Genomic DNA, 24,955 nt, shown 5'->3' with positions numbered 1-24,955 from the left:
TTATATCTCAGAATCAAGCCATCTCTGTCCTTTTGCTGGCACTTCCCGAATTGGTTCCTGGCTCTTGGTTGTCCAAAGAGACCAGCTACTGAGCGCCCAGTCCACTCAGGGCAGTGCCCAGGGATGCTTGTCATGATTTGACTGAACCGTTCTGCCACCTTCTCCTTCCCTTTATGCCTGGATAGTTTCTTTACCCAGAGAAACACAATGGCAGACTTTTACACGTGTGCAAGAGAATTGCCAAGAGAAAGCTGCTCCTTTGGAAGCCAGGCAGCTCACACAGTTGATGGCTGTTTCTTTAGGCTTCTAAGGATTATGGGGCCTCCTTTGTTAGGGATCCATAAAGTTGGGAGGCAGTAGTTTAATGGTTAAGAGGGCAGGTTTGTGTATCAGGAAGACATAGGTTTGAAATTGACCAATGAAATGGCACATACTAGCCTTAACCTGAGGCAAGGGACTTAACCCCTTCTATCCTCAGTTTCTCGACTGGTGAGAAGTGGGCAGACTTGCTAGAAGAACCCAGTGGAAAACAGATGGAAAACACGTGGTCTAGGGTCTGGCCCATGGTGTGCCCTTGTGAGTGAGAGTCAGCTCCCTTCTTCACTACTCCTACCACGGGCTGGGAGTTGAATAAGGAGGTGAAGGTACTGCTCCCTCCTGCCCAGGGATTTTCTGATGCTCTGCTTCATGTGCAGTGGCCCTGGTCCTCTGGGAAGACGAATAGCTGGGAGAGGGAATGCTGTTTTGACCAAGAATCTAGCTCATGGCTTGCCTCTTCTCCATCCTGGGAAGAAAATCAGTAAAACTCCCTCTGATCAGAGGTTTCTGTTTCCAGTAAGGTGAGATCACGCATTCAACAAACACTTGCACCCTTTGGTTTCTCTTCAGCTGCAGTTAACTTGGTCCCGGGTGACCCCCGATGGATTGGAGCCTGGTGGCTAGGCCTGCTTATTTCTTCAGTCTTCTTGGTTCTCACGTCTTTCCCCTTTTTTTTCTTCCCTCGAGTAATGCCCATAGGAGCAAAGGTAAGGTTCCAAGAGCCCATGACTCTACCTATTGGAGTTTAAGAAAGGGATGTGGGGGTAGAAAATAAATAGAGCTAAAAAGCTACAGCATGTTAAGCAAATCCAGGGTGAAATCTAAACAAATTTCATGATGCAGGACTTCCCAGAGGCTTTGAGAGGTGAGGGTGTTGGTGAATTTCCAAAAGGTGGTATCTCCTCCATGTTCCCTTACCATGTCAGCATCTCGAGGGTCAGGAAACCTCCAGGAAACAGTTTGGGAAACACTGAGCTTATCTAAATTGAGCTAAAGAATTAAGAGCCAATAAAAGCCAAGTCTGCGACCTGGTATAGTCAACTTTTACATTTAATAGGGCCTGTCAATGTTTGAACCTGAAAAACTGAGGGATTTCTAGCATTGAAGAGTATGAGGGTGGCTGAGATTGGAGCATATTTTGAGCGGGGGACCTTCTGAGCATCTTCGTCATACCTACTGGGGAAAGGAATGAGGGCAGGATGAGAATGGAGAGCAAGGAAGAGAAGTCTGGGTAGGGGCTTGATGTCAAGCTGAAGGGTCTAAAGATTGTTCTAATTTCATGAAGTTCTGGAGCACTGCAGTGACTGGGTGGCTACTTGGGTGGCAATATGGCAGCTAGGTTGAGTTTAGAGGGTAGGGAAGGAATGGAGGCTGGAGATCTGAAGAGGCCAGTGCAGAGACCAGGTGAGAGATGGGGAATGCAGCAATGGTTGTCAGAGAGCTGGGACAGGGCAAGGATAAGGATAGACATTCCTAGGGTGGATGCCCAGAAGGGCTCAGCAGTGAGCTGGCTTGGAGGAGAAGAAGGAGCTAAAGTTTATGCCCAGGCTTCAAGCCTCAAAATAGAGCTCAATGTTTGACAATGAGGTATATAAAATCTAGGCCCAGCCGGGGGAAGAGGGGCAGGGATGGGAGGACCTCAGCTTGTCTTGGGGAAGAATTTCAGAGGTTGGCTGCACATCATGCAGGTGCTGGGGTCAGGCAGGGTTTGAATGCAGCTCTTCTACTTATAAACCAGCTGAGTTGGCCAGGTGTGTAATCTCACACTTTAGGAGGCCGAGGCAGGATTGCTTGAGCCCAGGTTGAGATTGGTGGGTAGGGAAGGAATGAAGTTCAAGACCACCCTGGGCAACATAGCAAGACCCCATCTCTACAAAAAAAAAAATTATTTTAAAAACTTAGCTGGGCATGGTGTTGAGTGCATGTAGTCCCACCTACTTGGGAGGCTGAGGTGGGAGAATCACTTGAGCCCAGGAGTTCAAGACTGCAGTGAGCTATGACTGCACCACTGCACACCAGCCTGGGTGACAGAGTGAGACCCTGCCTCTAAAAAAATAATTAAAAAAATTAAAAAGCAATAAACTAGCTGAGTCATCTTTGCCAAGTTTCTTTGTTCCTAAGCTTCCTCTTCTTTACAGTGCTCCAGCTAATTAGAGTAGCGATATGGGAAGGAGTTGTGAGGAATGAGACAAAGCATGTGAATACTGGGCACGGGCCCAGCAGGAGTAAGCACTCAGTGAATGGGAGAGCCTATTCCTGGCAATGAGTTCCCGGCAGGATCCTAATGCTGTCAGAGCCCAGGGGCCTCACATCTGAAAGGTAGCTCAGAGCTGCAGGGCCTTAAGCTGGAGCTGACAAGGTCAGAAGAGGTACGAAGGTTCCCTGGGGTAGTATACCCAAGAAAGTGCAGGTAAAGGTTTAGGACAGAGCCTTGAGCAGCACTCACCTTTAGGCTCAGGAGGAAGCAAGAATCCCAGAGAGGAGATAGAGAGGGGGAGGAGGGTGGGACTGGAAACAGATGGCATTCTAGACCAGAGTATCCCAGAAGCCAGTATCCCCTGGAATCTGAGCGTAGGGGAGAAGTGTAGCCATGACAGATGGGGGTGAGGAGTGGGGTCCAGGAAGACACCTTTGGCAACAGTCATGGGAAAGTTAGATATGAAATAATATGCCCACAGGTATCGTGGGAGGCATTGACATAGATGTGTTTTGATTGTCGGCCAAAACACCGGGCTCACGGAAATGCAGGTGTTGTTTGCTTCAAGAGAGCATTCTCTGGATGCCCTCCCATGCACACACGCCCTGGGGTGGCTCACCTCCACCCAGCCTTGAGCCTCTGAGGCCAGAGACTCCAGGGAAGGGTAGCTGCAGTGAGCCTGAGCCATGAACATTCACCCCTTTTATTGCCTTCAGAGGAATCCTGCCACAGCAGACGAAGCAAGGAAGTTGGAGGAGGCCAAGTCAAGAGGCTCCCTGGTGGATTTCATTAAACGTAACTGACTCTGCAGCCCTGGGTGGGCTGGCATAGTGCAAGGGAGAGGATAATGGCCAGGGGACCCCAGCCCCTGTGGTATTGTATGTGGTAAGGGGCAGTAGGAGCAGATGGCCTGTAACTGGCCCATCCCCTAGGTGTGCCTGCAGCCCAGGGGTTCTGCCAGGGATCCTGGTGACCACTGCTTTGCAGGGACCAGGAGACCCAAACTGCACTGGATCAGTCACGTGGCCACCCCGCGGTCTGGTCCCATGTTCTTCTCCCACTTCCCCTCTTGCCTTCTTGTGGGGTGGCAGGCATGTGAGGAGACTGTTTCCAGTGTTAGTCCTATTTCTATCTGCCTGCCACCTGGTTTCTTTTAGGCACTATGAGCATGTGGAGAGGGGGCTCGAGTGGCTGTATGCCCCTAGACTGGCCACAGAACATCCTGGTGCTCAGATTCTGCCCCTTCCTAGAAAAGAGAGTTCCTCAGAAGGAGGGGGCAGGAAGGGGTGCCCCATGCTGGCTGCCACAGAAGCCGGCTCTTGACGATGGTCTGTTCACAGAGTTTCCCCGCATCTTTCTGAGGCTCCTGATGAACCCACTCTTCGTGCTGGTGGTCCTGGCCCAGTGCACCTTCTCCTCCGTCATTGCTGGCCTTTCCACCTTCCTCAATAAGTTCCTGGAGAAGCAGTATGGCACCTCAGCGGCCTACGCCAACTTCCTCATTGGTGAGTCCAGAGGGTGCTGCAGGAGCCACAGGGCTTGCCTGGGCCAGGAGGCAGGCACTCCAGCCATCCATTCAGGGATGGGTGCAGGCCAGACCGGACACAGGCAGGGGCCAGAGGAGGACTGCCCAGGAGAAAGAATTTTAAGGACAGTTTTCCTGGTTGGCAATCTAGAAAGTTCTTGGCAGATTTCTGACTCCTATCCTTCCAGTCAGGAGTGGGTGGAGGCTGGGGGCTGCCTTCCTCCCTGTAAAGGGGCTGGAAGTCTGACAGCTTCCCAAAGGCCCTGACACCATCAGGGACAACACAGGAAAAGAGGGAAGGTTGAATTTGAGGTTAGACAAAATGCCTCCTGGGTTTTCTCTTCTTCTCCAGGGACCTGAATATATTTGCTTTGGTTAGAGAGTACACGGTTTAGTGATTCTCAACCGAGGCTGCACCAGAGGCTCCTCTGGAGAGCTTTACAAAACACAGATGCCCAGCCCTACCCCAGGCTAATGAAACCAGAATCTCTGGAGGTGGGGCCCAGCATTAGTATTTTTTCAACGTGTTGAGAACTACAGATGTGGTCCCACCAAGTACCCTAGGAAATCACTGGGCTCAACTCACAGGTGAGTTTAACCATATGGAGTTGGCAAGGTGATCAGTGCATGAGATTTGAGGGTGACTCCCGTGTACCCCCTGGCTGGTCCTTGGCTGTGACTTTACCCCTCAGGCCTTCCACCTCTGACTGGTACATAGGGGTCACCACTCTCGTGTTGCTAACCTCATGTGGTCCCATGCAAAGAGGCCCCAAGGAATGAAAGGTGCTTAATAAATGCATATTCAACCCACATCTCTTAAGCTACAAGAACCCCACTTCTATATTCTTTGTATAGGCAAGGCAATCCTGTCTCAAGATATTTCTCTAGGTGTGCCTGGCAAGCAGTAGATGCTCAATTAATGTCAGCTATTTATATTACAATTTAACATACCAAATGTTCCTTCCTGAAACCATGCTTCCTTCTCAGTGATCCGGCTCACTATTTGTAGCCCACATGCAGTCCCAGGCCTGTGCACCCGGATCACCTCCTTCTTTTCACTTATAGGTGCTGTGAACCTACCTGCTGCAGCCTTGGGGATGCTGTTTGGAGGAATCCTCATGAAGCGCTTTGTTTTCTCTCTGCAAACCATTCCCCGCGTAGCTACCACCATCATCACCATCTCCATGATCCTTTGTGTTCCTCTGTTCTTCATGGGATGCTCCACCCCAACTGTGGCCGAAGTCTACCCCCCTAGGTAATGGGAATAAGGGGCACAGAGATCCCCTTTGCTAAGGCCAGGGCCTAGATCTGGCTGTTATACATCTTCCTTCCTGCTTCCTCAACTCTCTTCTCTGCTGTACACATTTTTTTTTTTTTTTTTTAGACAGATTCTGGTCTTGCTCCATCACCCAGACTGGAGTGCAGTGGCGTGATCACTGCAAACTCCACCTCCCAGGTTCAAGTGTTTCTCCACCTCCCAGGTTCAAGGAGTTTGCTCACTGCAAACTCCACCTCCCAGGTTCAAGTGTTTCTCCCAGGTTCAAGCAGTTCTCATGCCTCAGCCTCTCAAGTAGCTGGCCTTACAGGTGTGTACCACCACACCCGGCTAATGTTTGTATTTTTAGTTGAGGTGGGGTTTCACCATGTTGGCCAGGCTGGTCATAAACTCCTGACCTCAAGTGATCTGCCTGCCACAGCCTCCCAAAGTGCTGAAATTACAGGCGTGAGCCACCCCGCCCGGCTCACTTTTGATCTGATCTCTCACGTGGCAACTTAGAAAATCAGGTCTTGAATGGTATGCTCCATTATGAGAAGAGATCAAAGGCTCTTACTGGGCCACCAGCAATCAGGGTTAGAGTTCTGTTTTCTTAAGAAGCACCAAAAACTAATTTGTTTGATTTCAGGATGAATTTGTAGGGCTGTGAGCCACAGGAACCAGGAAATAAGCTATGTTTAGCATCAGCTCTGTGCTGGCTAGAATTTCAGTTTCATTGAGCTGCTGAAGAGAGATGAAAGGAGACTTGAAAAGATCTGGAGAATAATAATGAGAGTGATGGCAGACTTGAAAACTTAGGGCAGGTGAGGAGGAGGGCAGGTAAAGTCTGCCTGTGGGTTTGCAGACAGCGATATGGGTCACAGTGTTAACTTGGGCTTTATGTTCAGGAAGAGCTTCAGAGCCCTGTGAGGGGGACGAAGCCAAGCAAGGGGCATTTTATTATTATTTTTCCCGGGTGCCACCTGTCAACAAGCTTTTTTTTAGACTTTGCCTAATAAAGTTGCAACATTTGGAGATGCTGTACCTTTTAGCCCTGGTCTTTTCTCTATTTTTTTTTCTTTGAAATGACCTCCTCTGTCTTTGGTGGGTGAAGGAGAGAAGGGGTTTGAGGGAAGGGAGGGTTGCTTGGGGTAGGGAGCTCACCCCTGGTCTGTACAGCACTTCTGCAGGCTGACTGTGGACTGAGAAAAGTCGAGAAGCCTTTGGGCCTTTTGGCAGCGTCCACTGGGAGTTTAGCACACGGCTTTGTCCTCAGACAGGCCTGGACTCTATGCCAGTGCTCCTTACTAGTTGGGGGAGTTACTTACCTTCTCTAAGCTTTGGTTTTCTAATCCACAGAAGGCGAGTAATTCACTGTAGACTCATTGTGATGATTATGCATGTGCCCCCGGGCACAGCGTCTGGCACATGAGATGAACTCTCATTTGTACAGTTATACTAGTGAAATATCTGGACAGTGGTTTGTCAGCCCCTTTCCCAACCCTCCCTGAAGAAGGTCATGAATGTCAGATACCGGGGAACAGTGAGATCAACCAGTGAAAGCTCTGGTTGAAGCTCAAGGGGATACAGTAACCTAGGCAAGGTCTACATTAAGCCAGGAGACAGAGAGCTAACTAAATCCTGGATTGCCTCAGTGGTCCCAGCCACTGTTTTTCAGGCTGAAGAAGAGGGAAGGCAAATATTGTCTGTGACCTGCCCACTGCAGCTGCCCTTTCTGGTTGGTTGGTTGTCTTGACCCCTACTGTGGCAGAGGATTCACCACTCAGGCCTTCCCAGCACATAATTAGTGGATTTGGGCTCCTAGTGGCAGAAGAAATGGAGAGATGCCGTGACCACTAACCAGTGGCAAATTCACTGTTGGCTCCACCAGGCATAATCCACATCCCACGGTGGCACTGGCCCAAAATAAATAAAGATGCACAGACACACTCATCAGGCCAGGAACTCACACTGGGCTGGAGGGTAGGGTTTTTCTTTGGTCTTGCTTTGTTTGACTCCCCATTTCCTCTTTTGCTGGCAGCACATCAAGTTCTATACATCCGCAGCCTCCTGCCTGCCGCAGGGACTGCTCGTGCCCAGATTCTATCTTCCACCCGGTCTGTGGGGACAATGGAATTGAGTACCTCTCCCCTTGCCACGCTGGCTGCAGAAACATCAACATGAGCTCTGCAACCTCCAAGCAATTGGTAAGGGCAGCCAGGGTCCAGAGGCAAGAGGAGCCCCACAGGATCTCGGAGCTCAGTGCATGCCCTCAAAGACTGTTTCTCGGCTCCAGGATAGGCGGGGCTCCACACACACACTCATTACCAGCATCCTGGCCTCCTCTGAGCCACATCCAGCCTCTCTCTACCTCCCTACCCCTGAGGTCATGACCAGATGCCGACAGCCCACAGTCAATTAAAGACTGGCCGACATCCAACAAATTCACATTCTTGAGGCCTAACTGCTCAGAGCAGAAACCAGTCAAAGCACTCCTTCAGCTGAGGCCTTGGAGCCCCATCCTGAAGGATCCTCACGGGCATCTCTGGGTCCTGCAGGTTGGCCGTGGCCCAGATAAATTGAGGGCATTAGCCTGCTGTGACATGGACCTGGAAGGGTAGAGCCAGAAGCAGTAGCTGAGGGCATTTGGTCCAACCCCTCAACTCCCAGGTGTGGCCACATGGCTGGCCTGAAGTCATGCAGGTATTCCGGGCTGACCTGGGACTTGAATGCAGGGCTCTGCCTCAGTTTGGGGCACTTCTATTCAAAGCCATTTATCTTCTGGCCACCAGCCTTCCACTTGGGCAGCCTCCATTCACTGGACTTGCTTGGCAAAGTTCAGTCCATTTTTCTGTGGCTCCACACCTCCTAGGATCAGCCAGCAGCAAACTGACTTGAGTCATTTGTTTAGTTATTCAATAAACAGAACACTGGGCACAGCCGTGAGTGCTGAGGATGTGATAGTGAACCCATCAGACAAGGTCCCTGTTCTCATGGAGTGTGCATTCTATCAAATAAACACACAGGGTAATTCTAGAAAGTAACCCATGCCATGGAAGGACTTAATAGGATGGAGAGTTCCCAGGGGCCTCCCGGAGGGGGTGACATTAGAACTGAACAATCAGAACAGAATTCTATGCACACCAGGAGCAGCATTCCAGCTAAAGGGAGCAGCAAGTACAAGTCCCATGGGCATGAATGTACTGGGCACGCTGTAGGAAAGAAGAGAAAAGGCCAGGCTTGGTGCTGCAGGAGGAGTGTCACGCCCAGCTGGCCAGGGAGCAGGCAGGAGCCAGAGCCAGGCGGGCCAGGCTTAGGAACTGCTGAGCAATGAGAAGACTGTGCAGTTAACGTAAGCTAGGAACATGCCTTATTCCCTTAAGCCTGTATGGAGGAGATGGGCAAGGCTAGTGCCTAGTTACCAACCTCCTCTGAAAGGACAGGGCAAGGCTGCTGCCACTGCCACCTCCGCGGGCAAAGGAGCGTGGCTCCCAGGCAGAGGAAGGACAAGGAACTTGGACAAGATGCTCTTTGAGTTGCCTTCCAGTTGTGTTGGCTTCTGTGGTTTTCTTATCTTTGTTAACTTACCTCTGAGTCACCTACTTCCAGAAATAATCTTGGCAAGTTTCCCATAACAGCATACGTACCTCAAGACAAAAATCCATTAGCAAAATATCAAGAAAAAAAACAGTAAATTATAAAGAAAAAAGTCTCTATTTAAAAAATCTAGACTGAAGAGAGTAATAGCCATATTGTATATAACTAACTTTGGAGTTTCCTAGGGGCCAAGTGAAGAGGGTGCATAGTTACCACTGTTGGCAGAAGGAAATATACTAGTCCATTAGTTCCAATATTAGTCCTGTAACTGCTTGGACACTGAAATTGTCACAGGCTGGGCCATCTGACAAGGGCAGCGAAGGAAGGTGAAGACCACCAGACAAGGGCAGTGGCCACTAAAGTGAGTTGGACAACAGTATTGAGCCATATGGACTTGCAGACTTGAGACAGGGGCCTCCTCAGGAGTCCCTTCTAGGCAGAAGGAGTTTCTTTCAGGCAGGAGCTCCAGCAAAGGCCTGACAGCATCAGAACTCAGGGAATTCCACTGTGTTCCCGTTGCCCTCCTACTGGTTATGCCTCCCTCTGCAATAAACACACAAACAGCAAAAACAACAATCTGCAAAACCGCCACTGCTGGGCACAGGAGGCCTGGCCCAAAGGAGAGCCCTCCTGGGCCCCTGGCTCCAAGCTGGGGGTGGGGGGCCTAGCCTGGCAGTGTTCCCGGGGAATCCAGAGGCAGATGTGACTTCTGGAGGAGCCCAGCCCATCCCAGAAGATGGTTTCTGTTGCCCAAACAGTGACAGAGGTGGGACCCCTGGGCCAGCTTGAAATCCTCACCTGGCCTCCTCAGCCTCACCCAGCTTCCCTGGGAACCAGATCCAGAGAACACAAGGGTTGAAAGCTAAGTCTCCAGGAAGAGCTGGTGCAGACCTCTGAAGTGTGTGAAAGTGAAATAATCACAAAGTTTCCCCTTTTCCCCTCCCCTTCTTCTTCAAGATCTATTTGAACTGCAGCTGTGTGACTGGGGGATCCGCTTCAGCAAAGACAGGATCGTGCCCTGTCCCCTGTGCCCACTTCCTGCTCCCGGCCATCTTCCTCATCTCCTTCGTGTCCCTGATAGCCTGCATCTCCCACAACCCCCTCTACATGATGGTTCTGCGGTGAGTGGCAAACCTCTGGGGGTCTGGGGCATGGCTTCTCCTTCCCCACAACTCCCTTTGACTTTGCACCTAGTTGCCTATTTCTCATTTCTCCCCCCTTTCCTCGCCCTCAGAATCCTTTGAATGACAAGTGCAATGTTCTTTTGCTGAGGGGAAATAATAATAATGGCAACAGTGCTGGGAGCCCTGCCCTAGGAGGCGCTGTGCTGAGCTCCTCATTGCAGGGCCTCATTCAGTCCCACAGCGTCCGTGTGACACAGGCCCTGTTGGTGCCTCCACTCTGAACATTGGAGGTTAAATCACAAGCCTAGGCTGGGCGTGGTGGCTCATGCCTGTAACCTCAGCACTTTGGGAGGCCGAGGCAGGCGGATCATCTGAGGTCAGGAGTTCAAGACCAGCCTGGCCAACATGGCAAAACCCCATCTCTACTAAAAATACAAAAATTAGCTGGGTGTGGTGGCCGGTGCCTGTAATCCCAGCTTCTTGGGAGGCTGAGGCAGAAGAATCACTTGAACCTGGGAGGCAGAGGTTGCGGTGAGCCAAGATTATGCCACTGCACTCCAGCCTGTGTGACAGAGTGAGCCTCCGTCTCAAAAAATAATAATAATTTTTTAAAAAATCACTAGTGTAGTATGGCAGAGCCAGTGAATGGCTGAGCCACTTGTTGAAGCCAGGCTGCCTGGCTCCACACCTTGGAAACTCCTGTAGGTTTGCTTATTTTTAAATTCTAAAAGAAATGAGAAGAGCAAAGAGAATTTAGTTGGATGCATAAAAGCAAGGCAGGAAAATGTGGAAAGTTTCAGAGTCAGAGTGAGGGCTATGGAAAAGGATGAAAATGAGAAAATCCCAGTATGATTGGCTCCAGGACCAAGTCCTCAGGTCAGGAAGGGAGTGGCTGGCCAGAGCTGGAGGGGAGGAGCAGGGCGTCCCGTTACAGCTGGCAGCTGGCAATGAATGCCTCTGAGCTTTTCACTGGGAATGACCTGCTCTTCACCTCACTGGCTGCAAGGAGAAAACAACACTTGTACCAAATTCACCTAAGCCACCCCTGCTTCCCTCCCTCCTGTCCTCACTCACCTCGCAAGTAGAGAGGGCAAAAACATAGGATTTGGACTCCCGGTGCCAGGATCAAAGTCCCTGCTCTGCCACATACTGGCTGTGTTAGGGTGTTGCCTAGCCTCATTGAGCCTCAGTCTCCTCATTCATGAAATGATGATAATGATATCGACCTCAAAGGGTTGGTGTCAGGATTACATGGTAAATTGCTTTGCAAATATAAGGTGTTCTATATATTGGTTAATTATCACTGTTAATCAAATAACAATAATAATAATAATTAACAGCCAGCTAGGTGTCTATGACCTATTTTCCCCAGAAGGCTCAGAGAAAAGAAAGGAGCAGATGCAGCCACTTGTTGGGATCTGGGATTTTACCGTATTTATAAGTGAGCTATCAAGTTAGCTTGAAAGCTATCAAATCAAATACTATTTCAAGGATGCTGGCAGAAGATGTGAGACTCCTGGGTCAAAGACAAAATACTTTATGACAGCACAGAAAGCACAAAACTTAGGGTGTGTCAGTTGTCCTTGCCCCCCAAATCCTACAGGGGTGACACAGAGAGGCCCAGGTGCACACTTTGTAAGAACACTGAGCATAGAAGAGCCGCCACTTCTACGGTGACCAGTGAGCAATGCTGCTCCTGGTCTTGGAGGAAACGTTAACTCATGCCTCAAGGTTGCTCATTGCAACTACAACTCTGAGAAACGGTGCAGGAAAACAGCAGTCAGGACCTTGCATTTTGAGCTTATTCAGCAAGAAGGTGCAAGGATGCTTGGAACCCACAGCGTGCTGCCTTCCCTGACACCACAGTCACTCCCTTCTCTGCTGCTCCCCATCCTGCACATTCAAAGCACTGACACCTTCACCAGAGACTCTTCAGCAGGCTTCCCTTCTTGCACCTTGGGTCAGATGGACCACAGTGGACCCTCTAGCCCTGACATAAAACTACACAAGGCCATGATAAGGAGATGGGACAGGGTAAGAAAATCTCCCTGGCAAGTCCCTGTGCAGCAGGGAAAAGGGCAATCCCTGTCAAATCTCCTCCCAGAGGACTCCTGTCAAATCCCAGGGATGAGGAAGTCAGGAAGAACAGAGCATCATTTCAACCACAAGATGGGCTTCTCTAGAAAAAGCTCTCCTTTCTAGGTCGAGTAGGGGTACGAGGTGGAGAGGAGGCCCCCGGATCCCACAACGATTTAAAGATAAATCCCACTGGGAAACATGACAGAATTGATGCTATTTAGTGTGAAGAGGGAGAGGCTTAAAGATGACTTCGTAGGCCGGGTGTGGTGGCTCACACCTGTAATCCCAGCACTTTGGGAGGCCGAGGTGGGTGGACCACTTGAGGTCAGGTGTTGAAGACCAGCCTGGGCAACATGGCAAAACCTTGTCTCTACTAAAAATACAAAAGCTAGCCGGGCGTGGTGGCGGGCGCCTGTAGTCCCAGCTACTCAGGAGGCTGAGGCAGGAGAATTGCTTGAACCTGGGAAGCAGAGGTTGCAGTGAGCTAAGACTGAGCCATTGCACTCCAGTCTGGGTGACAGAATGAGACTCTGTCTCAGAAGAAAAAAAATGACTTTGTAGGTGACCCAAGCATTATTTATATGAGCCCTGGCCCCCAGTTAGCCATGGGAACACAAGCTGGAAGTGAAGGCTAGCTGAAAATGTGGAAGGAGAAAGAGAGGTCAGAAAGCCAGCTTTCATTCAGGGCCACATGGGACAGAGACTAGAAGGGGCCCAGGACCTCAATCAAAAGCCACATTGGGGTGGCCAAGTCCCATTTCATTGAGAATGAGTGGGCCCAGGGCAAGGGCCAAGACAAGGCAGGCATCTATTATGAACCGGACCACTGGAGGGATCTGTAGGCACAACAGGATTTGAGACACTTTATACTGGGGGGCCCCTAGGGGTGCCTCTTCCCCTGCCCCAGTGAGTATTTCTCTCACCGGACCATCCCTCAGGAGCTGGGCAAAGGTCACTTTCCAGTTTGCTAGTGGAACTGTGATGGTGGTGGTGAAACAAACCATAGGTAGAGGCCTGGGGATTACTTCTGAGCTCCCTTCCTCACTGTCCCCTAGTACTGAAAGCTCTTCCCAACAAGCACTCACTGGGAGTGTGTGTGCCCAGAGCACAGAGAGTCCTGGAGTAAAGTCACTCATCAGGTGCTCTGCTGGCCAGCTGCTGGCTCCCCACCTTGTGTGGGGGTGTCCTCTCCCTCTCTCCACTCCCCAGCTGGGACGGCAGGGCTGTCTCCCGCTCTCTCTGAATCTCCTTCCTTAGCCAAACACATTTTCCTCTCTTGAAGGAAGATGATTAGGGGCAGGACCAGCTACCTAATTTGTAGGACCTATTACAAATGAAAATGTAAAGCCCCTGGCTCAAAAATTAAGGATTTCCAGACAGCTGCAGCAGAGCATTAAGCCAAACATGGGACCTTTCTGAGGGTGGAGTTGTATGCACACACCCAGAGCTAGCCCGGGGTAGGGAATTCTTTTAGCTGTGCACAGAAGCCTGCAGCCCAAGGGCTCTAATTACACTTTGCAGCAGGGCTGTCTTTTACTGGTATAAGACATTCTGTGGGAGTTGTTCAGACCTGCTGCTATCAACACACCCACAGCATCCTTCTCTCCACTCCTAGCCTCTACTGCCCTCTGCTTCTTGAAGGGGGCTCTGGGCAGCCCTGAAAATCACACAGACCAGTGGTTTTCAGTGGTACATCAGAATCTCCTGGAGGTAAAATACAGATTGCTGGGCCCCATCCCCAGACTTTCTGACTCAGTAAGTCCGGGGTGGGCCTGAAAATCTGCATATCTAACAAGCTCCCAGGGGATGCTGATGATCCAGGGACCACGCTTTGAGACCACTGATGTAAAGAACTAGAGCATTCAGCCCAGGTGAACCCAATCACCAGAGGGCTTGTCAGGCCGCATGAGGGTTGGTTCTGACCCGCTCTGAGGCTGGCTGTCCCTTACCCAAGGGATCGTGCAGCCCTGAATCCTCCCACTGCTGATTTGCTGTCTGTCTTTTCAGTGTGGTGAACCAGGAGGAAAAGTCATTTGCCATCGGGGTGCAGTTCTTGTTGATGCGCTTGCTGGGTAAGTGTCTAAGACCCCTCTTCCCAAAAGTGGCCGCAGGCGATGGGGCATCCGAGGGCTATGGGTGCAAGGTAGCGATGGAGGAAGCACCATCTCATCTCCATGGCAAAGAGAAGCTGTGCATAATCAACAGCAGATGCCAAAATCCATGTGGACGGTTTCCCAGATTGCTTGAGGTTAGGAAAGACTCCATCTATGGCATTCATTCCTAACTAAGTTATGTAAGAAAAATTAAAAGTGAACACAGCTGAGAATACCTAATAGAGTGTTAAAGGCAGGTATTTTTAAATCTTTCTCCCAAAATTCACTGTAGGAACAAAACTTTGCATTCCTGCCAAGTCAGAGCAGCGGCTGAGCCCAGCCCTGGCTTCCTTTCCATTTACAAAATTCACTCCTCCTAAAACTATTCAGCCAAAGTTTCTTCCACGTGGGGCCCTCTGCTGGTGAGTCCTGCCTGCCCTCAAGCAGTCCAGAGCCCACCAGAGGAATGGCGCTGTGCACAAGTGATCAACAGTGCCCTGCGGGAGGGCGAGCTGCTTGAGGCAGCAGGGGTGCTCAAGCTGCCTCAAGCAGGGGTGCCTGGGCGAAGGGCTGGGGACACAATGCAGGCCCGTTCCTGGACTGCTCACACTGGCTGTTCCTTCTTGACACATCCGTACACTAGATTTAACACAAGGTAGTAATAGAGGGATCCTTGTAATGTCAGGCACACAGAAGTAAAGGGACCTAATTGAACTGAGGATGTATTAATTAAGGGTGCAAACTACAGAGGGGAATGTGGAGACTCCAGCAAGAGGAACTTCAGTTACTATAAGGTGTCATTTCTGACCATAAATGCTGAAATGATGTATAGCCCACTGTGCCTCAGTCAACACCGCACCCTGCGGTGAGAGCAGCAGCTTCCATCCCCATTTTGAGATGTGTTGGTGATGTTCCTACTGGGGCCAGGTGAGCGGGAGCCCTTGCTGGGCCCAATCCAACCCCAGGCTGGGAGAAGTGTTTGGATGATGGGAATGAACCAGCTTTTTCAGTGGGATTTCTTGTTCCTCTAGTCCCTGCAGAGCCTCTTTAGACCCTGCTCTTGCTGCCTGCATTATAAACAGAGGAAGCAGGGGGGCAGGATCTACCTGTCCTCCCAGCAGAGGCTCTGTTGTCATCAGAGCTCCTTATTTTCATTTATAACTTAACTTTCTCTAAAACTTCTGCTGGGAAGGAGACCTCACATTCCTCTCAGCCCATCCAGCAACTAGGACAGGCTCTAAAGAGCCCTTTCCTGCTTCCTCCAGCAACCTCGAAAATGGCCTTGAAAACAAGGACTCTCTCGACTCTATCGCACTGCTCGAAGCACTTGCTGCTTTTGTTTTTCCATTTGAGATCAGATAACTCAATGTGGGACCACAGTGAGAAAACCCAGGCCTGGAGGGGTTCCATGTATCACCCAAGAACACAATCCACTCTTGGGTAGATAAAAGGACTTCCTATTACAGGTTTTTAATTACCCATTGGGATTGGGTCGACAATGTTTCTGGACTTTGTTTCTATGCAGGGAAGTGTCATATGTCACTCTGCCTGGCCAGTTTTCATCCCTCTGTTCACCTGGAGACTTGGGAGTGAGCAGGATTTGAGTGGAGAGGTTTCTTCTTGTAGTTTCCCACTTGTGGGCAGCGCCACAAGTGGAATATTGTCTGTCTTTCTTCTGGAAGCAGTTGCTCACAGGGCCCTAAACAAAGTCTGGGAGGTTATTCTCAGCACCCTGGTTCTGAGAATGGGATGGGCCAGCCTTGGTGTAAATCCTGGACAAGTCCCTCCCCAGTCCAGTAACTGCCTAGAGCTGTAGCTAGTGGTACACTACCCACGCATAGTGTAGGCGTTCAGAATATTTCACAGCCAGGAAGGCACAGCCCCTGCCGAGCCAAATCTTAGCACTCAGCTGCTGGGAAGTTCAGGGGCCCGGAGAAGAAGCTCTGAGAAGCCAGGTATTGGGAGGTCTGCTGAGGGGTATTGTCTAATCCAATAGGGCAGCTTGGTGTGGTGGAAGTGCATGGGATTCGAACCTCCATAAACCAGGGTTCAAAGTCCTGCCTTGACTTCTCTTGGCTATGTTACAGTGTCCCAGCCAAGAACCCCTTCCTCTTCACTAAAAAGTGGGCACCCACACCTCAGGGCCAGTGTGAGGACCTGAGAAGTCGATGCCTGGAGAGCCTCCTGCCACACAGTGGAGGCCCATGTAGCTCCACTCTGAGCTGACCTCAGGAGAACTATGTTGGATGTCTGAGCTGGCATCAAGGTGATCCCTGTGACTTACTCTGCCTTGAAACAATGGCCCAGGTCCCTTTTCTCTTCTAAGCCTTCTGGTGAAAGAGAAATTCAGGCTTCACTGAAAGCTATTCTGCTTTCCAGAGTCACTGTGAGTCCTATGGGTGCAGCAGAGCCATTCTCATATATGTGAACCGTGCAGGGGACTTGGCTCCCACACCCCTGCTGGGCACCTCTGCCTGCAGTTCCATCTGACCAGGGCTTTCCGAACCCTCTTCCAGCCTGGCTGCCATCTCCAGCCCTCTATGGCCTCACCATTGACCACTCCTGCATCCGGTGGAACTCGCTGTGCTTGGGGAGGCGAGGGGCCTGCGCCTACTATGACAACGATGCTCTCCGAGACAGGTGAGGGCCCAACACGCATGTGTGTCCCGGAGCCAGGCCCTGGGCTTGAGATGACAGTAGTCATATGCCCGGTGGCTACTGTGGGGGCTGTCAGGCTTCCGAAGAAGAGAACATGAAGGGCCAGCTCTGCGGCCCTGCCATGGACAGGGAGCAGGGGCTACTATAACAGGCTTTTCAGGGCTCACAGGGAGATGTCCAGGGACTTCCATGACCTGAAAGCGTTTGGAAGGGGCAGCAGCAGAAAGAAAGGGTGGGGATGGCTGCAGCCCAAGGAAGAGGCCATGGCTGTGGAACAATGGGGGCAGCCTCCTGCTGCTCAGAGACAGAGGGGCCATATCATGGCTCCTGGCAGAGGTCCAGGGCAGGCGGACCAACCTGCCTCAATGGGCCATGCCCAGCTGCAGCGCCATTGGGTTCTGCACCCCTTCCAGCCACCTCACCTGCTGCCATTGTCATATGGCCCAGAAACCACAGGAAGGTGGGCTTCAGGGGACTGGGCAGGGGCTGGAAATGGTATGGGAGTGGCAGAGAAAGCCGCAAAAGGGACAGGTCAAGAGGGCAATGAGAAGAGGCCCCTCTCCTTCTGGCTCTGCTTGGTTGACAGGACCCTCCAGGGCTGGCTGGGGCAGCTGGGTCACCTCTGGTCCTCTGAAAAGAGCCGGTGGAGGGATGATGAGCCCCGGATTAGGAGTCCCATGCCTACTCCCTGCCTGCTTCCCTGCAGCTTTGTTCCCTTTTGGGTCAAAGAAATGAGGAAAGTGATCCACACCTGGATGGTGCCCACACCCTTCGTGGGCCAGCATGGGAATGACGTGGCTCTTCCCGGTGGTCCTGGCCCTGGGATGTGGGCTGCAGAGCCCCCTCCCTCACCAGTCCTGCCCCCTCTTGCCCACAGGTACCTGGGCCTGCAGATGGGCTACAAGGCGCTGGGCATGCTGCTGCTTTGCTTCATCAGCTGGAGGGTGAAGAAGAACAAGGAGTACAATGTGCAGAAGGCGGCAGGCCTCATCTGACCGCCGCCCGGGCCACTGCCCTGCTCCAGAGAGCGGACCGTGCCTCTTCCACACCTGCCTATATTCACTAATGTTAACATGTCATTTCCTTTTTGTATTTTTAAACAAGAAAGAAAACCCCAGTTCTCATTTGCCTTCCCTACCTCCTCCTCCCAGAGTCCTCCCCACAGTTCCTAAGGGCCACTGTGCACCTGGGCTGCATGGGCCAGAGTTGGGGGGCTGAGTCTTCCCTGGCCCCTTGGAAGGGGCCTCCAGATGCCCAGGCTCACTTCAGTGCTGAGTTCTTCATCGAGGATGCCCACTGAGGCAGCCAGGCCCCTCACCAGCCCTGGGGCGAATCCTAAACAGAGAGAGAAAAGGGTATCTGCCCTTCTTGCCAGGCAGCTCCACGCTCCCGTTGACTGCCCACACCCTGCAGAGTGGCAGGGGTGAGAGGAAGAAGGAAGTGGCTGAGTTATTAATAGCCAGAGCCACTGGGAGACTGGGGAGCCTGGCTGTAGCCCCCTTTGCACCTGGGTTTGGCATCAGCACAGACTATGGGAGGGGCTGGCTCCCTCCCCCTCAGATCGTCACTTCCTATACCTAGAGGCCATTCTGGATGCTGCCATGTTGGGAAGTACAGGCTCTGCCCATTACCTGCACACAGGCACCAGAGCGGGGACTGAGAAACCCCAAGGATGGGTCATCTAAGTGCTGTCCATATGAACCTTGGACTTTCTGTCCTTAGATCCTCACATTTTATCCCTGTCTTTCTGGGGCACATTTCAAACTGAGAAAGCTACAGCATAGTGAAGACCCAAGGAAGGCCTATGAAATGGTCCTGATGCCCAACCTCCCACCCCTTCAATGTGGGGACGCGACCCCTTCATCTCAGAGTAATGGGAAGAACCTCCCACATCTCCCTGGCAGCAGATGAGGTGGCTTCACATGCTCTTCCCTGTCTGGACTTCAGCCCGTATTCCGAGGAGTAGAGAGGCAGAAGAGATGTCAGCAAAGCAAGTGACGAAGCAGAGTGGATGTCCACTGCCACCAAGCTGGAGGGCAAGCTGCGGCCCACAAAACAGAGCCAGTCAAGGGTGGCTTTCCTGGTTTCAGATGTGCTCACACCATCACCATTTTCTCAGCCTCTTCTCGCTGCCTCCAGAGAGGTGGGTGCCTGGGCTGACAGACACCGCTGCTATGTGATAGAGGTTGAGAGACAGAAGCCAACAAAGGAGGCCATTCATCAACAAATATATTTATCGGAGACCGACTATGTGCAAAGCAGCGCTAATACAGGGTTCCCCAAGGAGCTTCCCTGAGCTTTTACCTCACCTCCCTCCATTTACATTAGGGCCTCCTCCCAGGGTGTGCTCGGTGGCAGTGTGGGACTGGGGGCATGGGAGTTGGTGAGAGCAGGAGGAGAGGTGGGGACAGCAAGCAGCCACAGATTGGCATGAAGGATCCTGACCTCACTATCCATGCCATCCATGGCCCCCAGACTGACTCTGCACCTGGCCCTTTGCCAGACAGCTCTGTCTCACCGTGACCTCTGGAACAACTGGGCATGGGTCATGGCCACACATGACCCTTAAGTGCCACTATTCTTGGAAGACCCCCTCCAGAAGCATACTAGAAGCCACCTCTGGAAAGGCCTCATATGGTGATATGCCAAAACATTCATGTCAGTGTCCAAACAATATCCAATGCCATGAGACTGACGTCTTTGTGGAAACCACTGTTACAGACAGGCTTATTTCCAAAGCCACCTCATTTCCAAACATCTCACTCAGGAAGGGAGGCTCAATATAACCTCAGGGGCCAGTTTTAGCATTTGAAATGGTTCTGCTTGGAAAATGATTCCCTGCAACTAACCCTGGTCTTTCCCACAGCAATCTAACCAAATTTGGAAGGCACTGCCTTCAGCTGAGTTTGTGAACAATGAATGCCAACCTTCAGGTTCTAGAAGATTATGGTTGCCCTCCCAAACCTTTATTCTATTGTGATATTACTATTAAAATATTCTAATTTTGCTATTGAGGTAACTTGGTCCTGAATTTATGTTGTCATATACATCTGTCAGATAACAGATAGCACCTGCACTTTATTTTATTTTATTTTTGAGATGGAGTCTTGCTCTGTCACCCAGGCTGGAGTGCAGTGGCACAATCTTGGCTCACTGCAACCTCTGCCACCTGGGTTCAAGAGATTCAGCCTCTGCCTCAGCCTCCAGAGTAGCTGGGATTATAGGCCTGCGCCACCACACCTGGCTAATGTTTGTATTTTTAGTAGAGACAAGGTTTCACCATGTTGGCCAGGCTGATCTCAAACTCCTGACCTCAAGTGATCCTCCCACCTCGGACTCCCAAAGTGTTGGGATTACAGGCGCGAGCCACTGCGCTCTGCCAGCACCTGCATCTTGTAAACGGAGAAAGTGCTTATGACATAAACCCCAGGAGCCCATGGCCATGAGGATTAGAGGTAATGCAACTGTCAACCCATTAGCCTGGTATCAGGCAGGTACCAGACACTGCTTATCCCTTCAGTGTAGTTCTGCTGGGCTCTGAGGAGGCCAGATCACTGCTCTTGGGTTTATATCCAGAAGGGGAGTTGGACGCAAACAGCTAAGTCCATGGCACAAAACAGAATAAATACCATAATCATAATTGATCACATGGTCACAACCAGTACCATTACTCCCCAGAAAATCTTTCTTCTCAGCTGTCAGCAGGGAATATAATAGTGTCACTTTCATTTCACTTCTAGAGCAAAGCTTAACTTTCTTGAGTGTGTAACACTCATAGAGGATGTTGTTAAAATGCAAATTCCCAACACCTTCCACCCAGCCCCAGAGTCTACTTCTGTGGGTCTGAGAGGGACCCAGGAATGGCACTTTTAATGGCCCCTCATGAGATTGATGTGGATGGTTCCCAAACCCTGTGAGGTGGACTGTCAGTGCAGTGGAGCCTGGGGGATGCCCATTTGTGCTTAGGCCACTGAGAAATGTAGAGGCTCAATAGGCCTTTGGTATATTCAAAGGTGAGTGAAGGATAACAAGGTGAAGAGATGCCTGTGAAGAGATGCCTGTGAATCTGATTTTTTGGATGACTGCAACCAAGAGTGAGTGGGCATGAAAAACAATCCGAGAGCTCATATTTATATGAGGCTCTTATCAGTACTGAGACATTCTCATTTCACAAGCTTGGATGTGCAAAAAGAAAAAAAAATTACTTATTTCTTTAAATCAGTTATTGATTTCAAACCCCCCATCCTGCTGTCTGGCTGGAAATTCAGTATCAGCCATGATTGGTTCTGGCTCCTGGAGCCATCTGAAAGTCCTTGGATGCCACTTACCCTTGAATCAAGGGTGCCATTGTGGGTCTTTGGTCCCTTTCCCATTTGAGGCTGTTTAATGGCCCTGCTTCTCACCTGAGCCTGGAAATCCTACAAAGCCTAGACCCCAGGGTTAGGCCCACCTCCCTGTGCACACTTGCAGCCATGCCCTCCCCCAGCCCCAGTCCTAGGAAGCCCACTCCTCTGCACCACTCCCTCTCTTCACCCAATCCAGCCCCTCACGGGCTGAACAAAAAAGCCAGAAAAGGAAGAGTGTGCAGGAACCTTTTATAGTCCATCCTTCTTTGACGCTTCTTGGAAAAAGTACAAATACAGTGATAACTAAATACCATATCTCTATCAATTATCCTTTGGCCCAAAGCCCTCTGGGGTGATCCTCCATGATGGATGTCCCATTTAAAGGTGAGGAATCTGATTCTGAGGAAGCAACCGTTGTGGACAGCTTCACATAATAGCTGGCCAGGCCTAGACTCAAACCAGGCTGTCCACCTCTCTCTGGTCCAGCCCAATCTCCCCAGCTGAGTCATTCTGAAGAGTCAGCATGGACTAAAATGGTGGAGAGGCCCCTCTTTTCCCACTGATGTTCACTGGCCCATGGGACAGAAGTGGGGGAATCTCTTGAGGGCCAATTAAAGTGGGTAAAGGAGGCAGGAGAACCAGGTAACAGTTCATGTACTTACCTTCTATTCAACAACTATTCATTAAAGAGGGCAATTTATCCCTATAGCACCATGAGTTAAAGGAGAGTTGTGGAGAAAAGAGGGAAGGGGTTTGAGAAGAAAAGGCCCTGAGACTCCTGCACACAGGCCTTCAAGGGAACAGCCCCATCTGGTGACTGCTTAGCAGATTCTTGCTCAAGAAACAAAGCCATGTGATTTTCTTCAACCACTCTCAAAGATGGAGAGATAGAGTTAAGCTGGAGTCTGAAGCCAGTCAGTATCAAATCGATATTAAAATACTATATTGTAGCAAATCCAGGAGAAATACATCCTATCTTTCACAACCACAGGAATTAAATACCGGGGAGAAAGGTCCATCTTCTGTCAGTAGCACCAGATACCAGACTCATTATAACCTTTCATCAGAGATTAAATATGGAAACAGATCCTGGGCAAGCCCTTGGCAAATCATAAATGAGAGGGTTTTTCTCCATGACATACCCTGGCCATTCCTCCACTCTCCCAGCCGCATCACGTCTCCAGCCTTGTTACAACTTGACAGCAATAATAATAACTAAAATGTGCACAGATCTTTACAGTTTACCAAGCCATTAACCCATTTAGAACACTTCTTTAATCGGTAAATCAGTGGGGAAGGGCTTGGCTATGCTGTAGTAACAGACTTCTCTAATCTTAGTCACTTGACACAACAAAAGATATCTCACTCACAGAACCTGCGGTGATCTGGGTGACTCTCAGGTCAGTGGCTCAGTAGTGCCCCTCTGCCTGCTCAGGGCCTGGACATATGGCCTCAGAGCCCGCCCCCCCACAGCCAGTGTCTCAGTAACCCAGACTGTTTGGAACCTGAGGTACCTCCATTTCATAATAAGCTGCTATGATCGATGGGGCAGGGGAAGAAAGTCCTGGAAGATCCCGCACTGCTAAGCAATGCTTTGTCCCAAAGTAACACTCTTCACTCTGCTCCCAGTCTAGCTGCCACAAGAGCAGGACAGAATATTCTGTGTGCTCAGAAGAAGGAAAGAGCAGATATGGTTGAGCGCTAAAACCCTCTACTGTGAGTAGTGAATCTAGGTGGACACAGTTGCTCACCAGGACACTTAAACCAGCTTTGCGGGACTGTCGGGGTTGGGAAACACAGTCTGGAAAGATTTCCCAATGGAGGAAGCACCAACTGTGGGTCCCCAAAGCTGAGGAGATGATGCCCAGGCAAGGCCGAGGCATCTGCAGAGGGCTGGGGAGGTGGGAAAGACGATTTGCTCAGAGGAGGCAGAGATGGGGTGGTGGCTGGGAGAGATGCAGGGTCAAGAAAAGGATGGCTTCAGAGGGAAGAGATTTGCTGGGGCAGGGGGCCACAGGATGGGGAGGTTGCAGAGTCCAACAAGACAGCTGATGGAGCGAGACTCTGTGGGCGAGGAGGAGATGGGGTGACTCTCATTGCAGAATCGCACCCGAGTTCCCACCAGCCCTGTGGGGCCGCTATGACTAGTCCCATCCTGCACATGAAGAAAACAAGGCCCCTTCCAGTTGTCCCTCACGCCTCCCTTCATTTGTGTAGAGTACCTGATGTGTATAAGGACAAGAGGTGACAAACACATGGCCCCTACCCTTCAAGGACATACAATCCAGAGCTAGGACAAGACCTTAACACAGGGCAAAGTACCAGTGCTCTGAGTTCATCTGATGAGCGATGGGAGAAGGGGCTTGATACTAGCCATGTGGGAGAGACTGGGTTTCAGTCAAGTGTGCTGGGAAAGACTTTCTGGGCAAAAGGAACAAGCAAAGGTGTGCAAAGGTAAGGAAGCAGGAAAACCTGTGCACATCCTGAGAACTTGCCGGCCAGAGGCCTGTGAAGGAGCACAGTGGTCAGGCAGGAGAGGCAGTCGGATCCAGGCTGAGACCATCCTGGAGCGTCTTGAGGCTGGCTTACCCCAGGCTGTGAGTAGTGGGCTCAGCCTAGTCCTGGCTCCTGGATTAGTGCTCACCTGCCCCTCTGCCCACTCAGGGCCTGAAGGAACGGCCTCAGAGGCCCCACCAACCAGTCTCAGGAAGGCATTCCTAGCTCAGAGTACCCTCCTGGAGTCTCCTGAGCCCCTAGAGAAGGGGCTCCTGAGTGCGTCGCGCCACACCCCGAGGAGCAGAGGCGCAGTCCTTCCGCGTGCTCCCAGCACACTCCACCCCTGCCCAGCATACCCATGGGGCCCCCACCTTGCCCACCTGGGGAGAACGACCCACTCTGCCCCCGCTCAGGGAGAGTTGGTGGCCACTGCTCTATCCCCTCCCTCCCTCCCTTCCTCTTCTACCTTCTCTCTCTTCTCATCTGGGCGCTGGAACCCAAGCGTGAAAGTGAGAGTCAGAAAGTCTCAGTCTCAAGGCAGAGCGGGGCAGCTAATTTAAAATGGCTTCTACTCCAGCCCCCAGTGTGACTAATCTCCTTCTCTTCGCTCTACAGGTCTATAAATGGGCCACACAGCAGGCACCCCTTTTTAAATCTGTCAAATCCCCAAATCAATTAAAAGTGACTTCAGAGGTCCCAGATAGGGACCAATATTTGTTTAAACCTTTGTCCTCCCTCATTACATTTCATGACCGCCAGCTTACAAAAGAGAGACTGGGGGGTCTGGATGAGACACACGCTTTCCCTTGAGTCCACACTGGAAAGGACAGAGGCAGGTGTCACACCGTTCCTCTTTGACCCGAGCCGCTTGAATCCCAGAGTTTCAACAGCTCAGGTGGGTTGAAGGCTCACAATGTACCAGACATCCGAAGCGCTTTACATACATTTGCTCCTTGAATCTTCACGACAGCCCTGTGAGATGCAATTATCATGCCATCCCACAGACAAGGAAACGGGTCCAGGGGACTGCGGTCTCGGCTCCTTTCCTCTGGCTTCCTCAGAGAGGGCGCGAGGTCCCCGCCGGGTGGGCGAGGCGGGGTGGGCGGCCCCTCGCGCCCTGGAGTCTCATTTGGCCACCAGGGGGCGCCGCCCCCCGCCCCGCCCCGGTGCGGCCCGGGGAAGCCAACCGCGGAGGCTCCACGCCCAGCCCGCCACGGGACCCCCTTGCGGCCCCACAGCGAGCCAGGCGGTACTCCCACCACCCAGC

General features: G+C 51.3%; 2 protein-coding genes across 2 annotated transcripts in view; both read left to right on the top strand.

The window, feature by feature from the left end:
- Positions 1-19,860, top strand: part of LOC105469885 (solute carrier organic anion transporter family member 2A1) — a 97,930-nt gene extending 78,070 nt beyond the window's left edge. Inside the window, exons 6-14 of the mRNA XM_011721462.3 lie at positions 889-1,025; positions 3,232-3,310; positions 3,856-4,020; positions 5,106-5,295; positions 7,337-7,502; positions 9,850-10,013; positions 14,103-14,167; positions 16,705-16,828; positions 17,724-19,860. Coding sequence (XP_011719764.1) covers positions 889-1,025; positions 3,232-3,310; positions 3,856-4,020; positions 5,106-5,295; positions 7,337-7,502; positions 9,850-10,013; positions 14,103-14,167; positions 16,705-16,828; positions 17,724-17,841 — 1,208 coding nt within the window. The 3' untranslated portion in view covers positions 17,842-19,860. The remainder of the gene's footprint in view (positions 1-888; positions 1,026-3,231; positions 3,311-3,855; positions 4,021-5,105; positions 5,296-7,336; positions 7,503-9,849; positions 10,014-14,102; positions 14,168-16,704; positions 16,829-17,723) is intronic.
- Positions 19,861-23,125: 3,265 nt separating this feature from the next.
- On the top strand, positions 23,126-24,647 carry LOC105469884 (uncharacterized protein C3orf36). Its single transcript, XM_071090937.1, is given in 3 exon segments — positions 23,126-23,942; positions 23,945-24,130; positions 24,132-24,647. Coding segments are annotated over 3 exon segments (711 nt in total). The 5' UTR covers positions 23,126-23,534; the 3' UTR covers positions 24,249-24,647.
- Positions 24,648-24,955: the final 308 nt, after the last annotated feature.

Source organism: Macaca nemestrina, chromosome 2 (assembly GCF_043159975.1).
Source record: "Macaca nemestrina isolate mMacNem1 chromosome 2, mMacNem.hap1, whole genome shotgun sequence".
NCBI lineage: Eukaryota > Metazoa > Chordata > Mammalia > Primates > Cercopithecidae > Macaca > Macaca nemestrina.
The sequence above is the reverse complement of the archived record's forward strand: the minus strand, read 5'-3'. Positions and strand labels throughout refer to the sequence as shown.